Source organism: Citrus clementina, unplaced genomic scaffold (assembly GCF_000493195.1).
Source record: "Citrus clementina cultivar Clemenules unplaced genomic scaffold, Citrus_clementina_v1.0 scaffold_3, whole genome shotgun sequence".
Lineage (NCBI taxonomy): Eukaryota > Viridiplantae > Streptophyta > Magnoliopsida > Sapindales > Rutaceae > Citrus > Citrus x clementina.
The window spans coordinates 10,118,271-10,127,784 of NW_006262339.1; the positions used below are offsets into that span (position 1 = coordinate 10,118,271).

A 9,514-nucleotide genomic window follows, 5' to 3' on the forward strand; every position below is an offset into this window, starting at 1 on the left:
AGGAACTGGAGGGGAGCCTCATTACTGCTCTCGGATATCTCCACAGCTTTTCTGTTCTTCTTTCCATTCTGTGCTTGTAACAGTATGACAAACGGGCACATATTGTTTTGAAGAAAATTTCCAGGAAAGTTTTCTGCCAAGTTTCCGGGAAATTCCAAGAAGTTGTCTGGATTGGAGAAAGGCATGAAGCTCTGGTAATTTAACAAACTTGTGTTATCCAAAACACTCAAGTTGTTGTTTATTTGTTCAATGTTTGGATCAATATCAAGGAAAGGAAATGATGATGAAGCTCTAAAGTACTGCAAATCTTGTGCGAAATCAGCCATTGATATTATTTCTTTAAAGCTTTGTTGTTGTTACTGAGCCGAGTAAGTTTGAGCCTTGAAGCTTGTAAATTTATAGTGAGGAATTACATGTAATTTCTTTTTCTTTTTTTTCGTTTAATGAAAATAAAAAATATTTTTGATAGACCACGTGGCAGTTCCACCTTCTTTAATTGTGTCCCCTAAATAGGTCCCATAATCAGGAGATATATCCAATAATAGTACGGGGCAATACATAAAATAAGCTTTTGGACCCATGGCTGAAGTCTGAAGTCTGAAGTTGTATCAAAAGTTCTTTCAGGTAATGGAGAAAAATTCTTTTTGAATCTTATTTTAACATTTCTTGAAAGCTTACTAAAATTTCCTATAGAATTAGAACAATTATAAAATAGATGTATTTTCAGTCCCCACCTTTTAATTTATTAGACACTTTTTATAACTTGTATTTGTTGGTTTACGCACTATAAAAGAATTATTATATGAATAATCAAATATGTGAAGTGATTCATCAGCATTTCCTTAGTTATGTTAAATCCGTAGATTAATCAAAGATGCATCACTTGGCATTTTTTAATCTAAATTATTGCTCTACGCATAAAAATAAGATATGACAAGATAAATTATGAGGTCAAAATTTAATGGGAAACGACATAAAAATTGAGAGATCAAGCATTGCAATTTGTCAAGTAGTCAATTTCTATTTACAACTAGAAGATTCAAATATCATTTGGGATGAGTTTATGGCTTCAATAATTATTTGTATGTTGAAAGAGAATTGGCCCCAGATTAATAGTGTCACCTTTTTTTAAATAAAAAAATAAAATTAAAAAATTGCTTTTTGGGTATGAGCAGTTTCTCCTCCACATATTTTTGCTACATGCAACAACCAGTGTTATGATGATTGCAGCAGATCTCCGAATTTAGGCATAAAATAGGCTTTCCAAAACCATTAGGTACAAGTGCACATTGGTTTCCACTTGCATTACATATGAAGGCAAAATGATGGATTAAGTATTGTACAATTTTCTTGTTTCACATGACATGCCTCCACTAGAAACTTATTCATTTTTTATGGACAGAATCACTTTATACATATATCTCTTGTTTAGTGCGAGGCGTACATTTTTTTTTAATATGGATACATTTTTAAGTCTGAGTTTATAGAGTCGGATTTTAAACCTATTAAACCGCACAACTTTTTAGTACATTAAAAATTAATTTTATTAAGATGCACGACTTAATAGTTGTCTGCATTAAAAAAAAAAAAAGAACACTCGCATATGAGAATGTATGTATATATATATATATATATATATGTATGAAAATTATCCACCACTTATAAATTCAAAAGTCCCACGCTATATTTTTATAAGGAAACATAAATGCACACAAAATATATGGATCCAACTCGTTGAATTGTTTTCATATTGCTCACTCTTGTATAAATTAGGTATGGTTTATTTTTCATCTAAAATCGGAAAGAATTTGAATTTAATTGAAGATCTAAATGTATAAATCTAATGAATATTTATTTATTTTTTTACGTCTAAATATAATATTGTTTTTAAATATTTAATCTCAAAATATATAAATAAACATACTTAAAACAGCTTGATGATTGAATCTGAATCGTATATTCACTACTGGAATTGAATATGAAAAAGGAAATTTCATTACGAATATGGGCTAATTGAATGCATGTGAAATGTGTGTTAGGCACGTGACATTACATTTATTTTTCCATATTGCTAGAGTTTCTAGAGTCCAAGAAAATTGAACATTGAAAATTTTATTTTGACTTTAAAACATGGCTTAATTTTTTCATCTAAATTATATGAAAAACTTATATTTATGTACGATAATATTTATTGAAAGTTATTTTCGGAGAGGCAGTCATAAAATTTCTATGACAATTAATAAAGAGAAGAAATTTATACCCCATGACGTTCTTAAAGTCAAAGAAATTTGACCTACCGATTGTGGCATAAAAAAAAATGTGATGAAAATAGGCCATAATGACTTCACATAGAACTGCCTTTGTAGCATAACTTAGGCCTTGAATTGATGATAATGTAATGCTTAAAATAGAAAGGTACATGAAATGTACTTCATAGACTTGGTGGATTGATCTCCTTTTGTCAGCATGTGCCATGTAATATGGAAAATCAAGCCCAAATTGCTTTCTGGCAATTGGCAAATACCATTTAAATGTTGAGAAAAAAGTTTAGGGCAGTTGAAGAAATAAGGGGGAGTAATTTCCCTTAATATCTTTTATAATGTTATTTGATTATGTAACTTTTTAGAGTTGCCTTCTCTTTATCTATTAAGAAAAATTATTGTTAATAGGATTATTATCTAGATAATTGTGCAATTTATTGTTATCCTTAAGATAATAATTCCTCTTACAGTTTCAATTCTAATGTACCTTAATAGATTGGATTTTGAGTATTAATATTTTCATTAGATTCCGTGCTCTTTGCGAATCTAATTGCGTGTTCGGTGGCTCTACTTCTAGACTTTAGAAGGCATAATCTTCTTAATTGGGTGCTAGAATGGGATTAGCTTATTGGATAATCACCTGCATACAGGATGCAGCCTCGGTTGGACTGCACCGAAACTGTTCGAGGAAATTCCCCAGCGAAGCGTGTAACGCTGACGCCATGGAATGCTCAAGCCTCAATGGGCCCTCTACGCGTCCTGGTTTCGTATTCATTCGAGGGCTCTGCAATTATGGGCTTGATGGGCTTCAACTCATACATTGAAGAAGATTGCCCGCCATTTCTTTTTTCTTGCTTTAACAACTCGTGCAACAGCTTTTCCAACTGACTAACAGCAAATCAGTTAAGCTTTTTCTGATTTCCCAACTTGCCCTCAACCGTTATTTTCCCTCCATAAGCAAGAGAAGCCTCCATTTTCTCAAGCAGAAAAAGAAAAAGAAACACTCACAACCACTGCTAGTTCTCTGTCAAGAAAAACAAGAAACCCATCACCGAAATGAGCAAGAAAGGTCAAAGCGAACAACCGCCGCCGCTGCCGCCGTTCGACACCACCGCCGAGGGTAGGGCTGCCATTGCGGCATATGACGAAGGAGACTACGTTGGAGCCATGAAATGCATCAAAAACTCTGAGTCACGCTACAGAAAATGTCCTTTTTACCAACATGCAGAAGCCTTTATTCTCTACAAAATCGCTCTGCAAAATAACGATCATGATGGCGGCACAGTTCGCAATTATATCGAAGAAGCAGCCGTGTCGGCTCTTCAAGCATCGTTTCTTCTCTCAAGTTCCACCATAATAGCTTACTTTTGCGCTTGTGCACTGTATGATTTGGCAAGTTTCAACCGAGAATATTACAAGGTGATTAGAGAATGTAACAGAGCGTTAGGAATCGAGAATCCCATGGAGCCCGAAAGATCTTCTTTCGTTTTCAAAGATCCGAGCCAAGAATGGGGAATTGAGAAAACAAAGCAAGAATCGAGGGAGTTGATGAAGAAAAGTGAGAGGAAGAAAAGGTGGGCTGCCATCAGTTCAGTTGAAACGATCCAGGAAAGTATAAAGGCAGCAGTGAAAAGGGTAGATGAGATAAAAAACCAGCTAGCGAGATTGAGGGATTCGCCAGAGGAGGAGGAAATGGAGCCAAAGCTAGAAGAGAGAAGAAAGAAACAATTTGCGGATAAATTTATGGTCAATTTGGAAAAAGGAAACGTGGCAAAATCTTTCTGGAACAATGAATTGAGCGCTGAGCAAAAAAGAAGTTTGTTCCGAGTGAAAATAGAAGATCTCAAAAAGCATTTAACAAATCGCAAAGAGAAGGATCTTCTTTCGGAAGCAATAGAATTCGCCAAGGCGCATCGATCATGGAAGTTTTGGGAGTGTTGCGATTGTTCTGAGAAGTATGGTGATTGGCAGTCTTACATGCAGCACCTTTGTGATTTTCATGACTTGAGAATTCATCAAGATCTAGCATCAATCCATCCAAAAATAGTTGATGAGGATTCACGTGAGATGATTTTTAATGGTGAGTGGAAGCCTGTTGATACGGAGGAAGCAATCAAGATTTTGGAAAATCAATCCAAATCAGAATCTTATAATACCGATGACAGTTATATGCGTGCAGAAAAGGGCCAAGGTGAGTATAAAGGTTGTTCTGATGAAGATGTCCTGCTCACAAAACAGTTGGGAAGTGAAAGTGATAAGGAAGCATCATCTATAGCACCCACAGATTGGCCATTAAGTGATGATAACAAGCGTATTGCACTTCTTGAGAGTCTCCATGGCACGTTTCAATTTCTTCTCAGGTATAGTTTTCTCATACAAGTTGAAATTGATGAGGTGATAAAGTATGCCGTTGCCATGCTTAAGACTAGATTTTCTGATTCACACTTGAGGAATCTGGGCCCAGAAACACTTAAGCTAGTTTGCTTTTTGGAATCTTCACAACTTAATAGCATCATCCATAAATTGCAGCATGTGGCTGGTACTTTAAGTGAAAACACTGGGATTGGTAACTCCACAGATGAACAGCTTACTGGTGCTAAGACTTTTGATATCAAAGAGGATGTTGCACTTAACGACAACTCATCATATCTGATTTTGGATGGCGTACTGTCTTATGATACTCATATAGTGTCATGGTTATATTTGGGCCATGAGGTTGGGGAAGCAATAAAGTTGTGGGCAAGGCTAAGAGAATCTAATAGAGGGCAAAGAGTTAAGTTGTTTGAGTCCTTTAAAATGGAACGTTCAAAGTTTGTGAAAATGTACGAGGAAAGACGGAAACTTTCCAAAAAATGGGACGCACTGGAGGCAGTGAATGGTATATTTGCTGATGAGAAGAAGCGAAGGGACGAAAATCCAGAGTATGTGTGGAGAACCTTTGAATCCCTTCTTCGAGAAAGGCTAAAAGAGCTAGAAGAGAGGATCGATGCTGCTGCTGCAGCTTATCAGTTTGAGTTAGAATTTATTTTGAATGTTCTGGAAACAGACAGAGCTGTGGCTGCTTTTCAGTTTGAGAACACGTCAAGAGTGCACGAAAACTGGAATCAATCAGATGAGTATGTGGGAGAAAAAATATTGTCGTGGACAAATCAACTGGGAAATGATGTGAGTACCATTGGTTTACATTCCTTCAGCCAAACGATTCTTTAATTATTATGCCATTTTGTTCCCTTTTGGTCTGACCATGTTCAATCCCTCAGATTTGGCTAGAAAATGTAAGGATAATCACAAGTATTGTCAGCATGAAATTGTTTAACCTGCAACTGGGAGAGATATCTGCTTATGAGTATCAGTTAATTCTGCTTCCTATGTTCAGGTCACTCGTCAAGGTTTGTGTTTTCTTAACGGTTCTTGGCTTCTTGTTGTTTATTTCTACATCTTTACATGATGAAATTTTGTGCTTTGTAGTCACGATTGGAACGTCACATTGATGAGGAGGCTGTAAAGAAGTTAAATGAAATTCAAAAAGGTTTAGAGGAGCCTGATAATAAAGGACAAACACAAGGAAAATCAAAAAACAAGAAGAATAAGAACAAGAACAAGAAAAGGAAAGATCAACGAGAGGCTAAGGATTTTGGGGTTTGGTTCCTGAACTATGATCTTCTTGTTTTTGCTGTGTAGGTTGTTCTATTTATAATATGTTTGGAGTAAGCTGATATTTTTATACTGTAGGTAACCAGAGACATTGAGCAGCCTTTGGAAACTGGGGATACTGAGCAGCCTTCTGAAACTGGCGATATGGAGCAGCCTTCGGCAACTAGGGATATTGAGCAGCCTTCCGAAACTGGAGATATTAAGCAGCCTTCACTTCCTCAGGAGAAAGCAGTTCAAATGTTAGTCCCTTATTTTGGTATTGAACTGTTTTCACTTTAAGTAGAGTCTGATATGTTTTCAAATTCAAATTCTGAGATGGATGAAAGAGTTGATGATATGCAACAATTGATTGCGACTGAGAATGCTGAGAAGAAGTCTAACGAAAAGGAAAAAAGCTTAGAGGAGACTGATAGTAAAGGACAAACACGAGGAAAATCCAAAAACAAGAAGAACAAGAACAAAAAAAGGAAATATCAAGGGGAGCATGCGGATTTTTGCGTTTGGTTTCTGAACTGTGATCTTCTTGTTTTTGCTGCTTTGTGAGTTGTTCTGTTTGTTATTTGTTTAAAGTAAGCTGATATTTTTATGCTCTAGGCTACCGGAGACATTGAGCGGCCTTTGGAAACTGGAGACATTGAGCAGCCTTCGGGAACTGGAGATATTCAGCAGACTTCGGAAACTGGAGATATTGAGCAGCCTTCGCTTCCTCAGGAGAAAGCAGTTCAAAAGTTAGTCCCTAATTTGGTATCGAATTGTTTTCACTTTAAGCAGAGTCTGATATGTTTTACCTGTGCTCAGTGACAATCCAAATTCTGAGAAGGATGAAAGAGCTGATGATCTGCAACAATCGATTACGACTGACGAAAAATTGCGTGAAGAAAATGTGAAGTATCAGCTTCAATCTGAGCATGAGGCTAGGCTCAATGTCAACGTGCTTGGAACAGGACTTGGAAAAGAAACTGCTAATAACTTTCTATATATGATTATACAGGTTATCATTCCATAACAAAATGTTTTCTGTCATATGCTACTGGAATGATGGGTTATCATTCCATAACTAGATGATTTTCTGTCATCTGCTACTGGAATGATGGTCACTTCTTGTTTCATTTTCTATCACTCCTGAAATTTTTTTCTTTTATGTGGCAATGCAGTCCCTATGGAACCTAAGAGAATTTCAAGAGGAGTGCAAAAAGAAATTGGATGAAGTTCAAAAGCACGATGGAAATCCCTGCATTGTCTGTGCCTTTTTTGACATCTGTGCTGCCAAGAATCGCGGAGAAGCTGTTGATCCTACTGAATTAAGAATTGCTTTGAGCACTTACTACTGTAATCAAAACAACTTCCAGGAGGTTTGTAGCAATTCACTCTTCTGCTTTGAAAAAGTTTCACCTCCATGAAATCACAGAACTTGAAATGATATATAAGCCATTGCTGTTCTTTATTGTCTCTCTGTTGGTTCCTTCCTTTGTATCTATATAATATCCCTCATTCAAATGCCTACTTGCCAGGGACAAGTGAACGATGCTTATTTATTCCTTCTTGTTATCTTCAAAGTTCTTCACGTGGCATTTTATGCTGTTAATTCTGATGACAAACCAGAAGACATGTACAAGGACCGTTTGCATTGCGTAGACTCTAATTGTTTGGTGCATAGAATATTTGGAATGGATATTTTTGAAAGTATTGAATGCATCAACTGTCATATGAGATCGGGATATCAGAAGTGTACTTACCTTTCTTTCGGTATATCTGCAAACAATCTCAGAAGTTTGAAGGTGGGTTGAGTTGGAATAATTGATTGACAAAAATGTTTTAGTCTCCGTTTGTGATGATTTGAGCATTGTCCTTTTAACCCAGAATGAACATATGGATATGTCTAGTAAAAAGGTTTTAGAGCTGACGGGGTTGGGTGAGCAAATGACTTGTGGCTGCGGACAACTAAACAGTATCTACCATTCTCTTTGGCGTCTTCCACACGTCTTCGTATCAGTTATAGATTGGCGGAGAGGTGACGAGAGTTCAGAAGATATATCAACAACCTTGAGTGCCCTTTCTAATGAGTTGGATCTGAGCAAGTTATTTCAAGGATACCTGCCTGATTACACATATTTTGTCGTTTCAATGGTAGATTTCATGCGCTTGAACCTCCTCAAGTTATAAATTGAAGCTGTGTGCTTATGTTGCAGTTAAAAGTTTTTATCTTTCATTTTTCAGGTTTGCTTTTGTAAAGATCGACAACATTCTGTCTGCTTTCTTTATGATGATCAGCATGATGAACATTATGTTCAGCATAGCGACTCAAATGTGGAGGTATATTCAGAGGGTGCTGAAATTCTTTTTTCTCTTTTTATCTTTTTTTAAATTTCTTGTATTATTTTTTTCTCTGTATTACAAATTTTTATCATGTGCACATGTAGGTTATTGGTTCCTGGGATGATGTGATTTCTACCTGCAATACAAAATGCTTACTACCAAAATTTCTGTTCTTTGTTAACAAGGACAGTAAATATTTTGGCAACCGACGATAATCATAGTGAAACGCTTGACATGATGATCAGTTTCCAGAGGCTGATTGGTTTGAAGGCAGGATCATGATGGGAGCCGGCTAGCTATTTGGAGGTGCCTAGCCATTATTTGTGTCTTCTTTTGATGATGGTATATGCATTACAATGGAACGAAATAGCTAGACAGAGGAAGAAATTAGTAGTATATCTCCATGTACCAAATTCAATTCTGTCCAAACAGCGATCTACAAATCTGAATAATAGTTGAAAAAGAAGGGTATGTACAAACCTGAATGGCACAAGTATGATAGATAATGAAAAAGAGAAATGTTTACCAGCTGGAGAATTGAGAAAGAGACTAGCAATCTCAAATAACGAAGACTTGCAGCATAAACTAATGAATCTGAAGGATGCGATTTGAATTCACAAGAAAACTGGTTACTGAATAAGACTACAAATCAAAGTATATGAACATATCAGCTTGGCCACAGAATGAATAAAAATTGTTTTCATTATATCTTACAAAAGAAGAAAGCAATCTAGGGCCTTTCGCATTACTAATCACAGCATTCTCTTCTAGCTTTCAATTACAATCAATCAAATTATCGTTCTCTATCAGCCCAGGAGGAAAATTGAACTATTTACATGCACCCCCTTTTAAGTTAAACATGAAGACTTGAGGTTCCCTCTCTCCTTAGTGCTGTTGTTAAGCTACTTAATCATCAAAAATCCTGGGCCAGCCCATGAAAGTAGCTCCTCGCCAGCATCCTTTCCCATCAGAATCATCTCATGCAAAGTAAGTATAAGAACTTTTTTCTGGATGTTTCGAGAACTGAAAGACAGAAACAGAGAGAAGACATAGCAACTTCTTAATATGAGCTAAATAATTAGAAAACAATAGAGAACATCATACCACAAGTACCATCTCCAGCCCCTTAAATATACAGTCACCATTCTCATCTTTGCAAGCATATCCTGCAATAGGACTTCAGCAAGAGCCGTCCAAGCTCCCAAGAAAGGCTCTCTCACAAACAACAGCTTGTCTCGTTTCCTCATGATTTAATGATCCTAAGTATTTAGCCTGCAGGGTGC

General features: G+C 36.4%; 2 protein-coding genes and 1 pseudogene across 2 annotated transcripts in view; 1 reads left to right on the forward strand and 2 right to left on the reverse strand.

Moving 5' to 3' along the window:
* LOC18045763 (transcription factor BEE 3) overlaps window positions 1-385 on the reverse strand; it is a 2,418-nt gene extending 2,033 nt beyond the window's left edge. The window contains 3 exon segments of the mRNA XM_006440928.2: window positions 7-60; window positions 62-98; window positions 101-385. Coding sequence (XP_006440991.2) covers window positions 7-60; window positions 62-98; window positions 101-326 — 317 coding nt within the window. The 5' untranslated portion in view covers window positions 327-385.
* A 2,405-nt stretch (window positions 386-2,790) lies between these two features.
* Window positions 2,791-8,716, forward strand: LOC18045764. The gene is made up of 12 exons (XM_024186970.1): window positions 2,791-5,426; window positions 5,522-5,650; window positions 5,730-5,900; window positions 5,994-6,154; window positions 6,242-6,413; window positions 6,510-6,643; window positions 6,714-6,906; window positions 7,070-7,267; window positions 7,427-7,693; window positions 7,776-8,042; window positions 8,133-8,228; window positions 8,336-8,716. The coding sequence occupies exons 1-12, from the start codon at window positions 3,318-3,320 to the stop codon at window positions 8,444-8,446; spliced, it is 4,008 nt and encodes a 1,335-aa protein (XP_024042738.1). The 5' UTR covers window positions 2,791-3,317; the 3' UTR covers window positions 8,447-8,716.
* Window positions 8,717-9,133: 417 nt separating this feature from the next.
* LOC112099558 overlaps window positions 9,134-9,514 on the reverse strand; it is a 10,243-nt pseudogene continuing 9,862 nt past the window's right edge.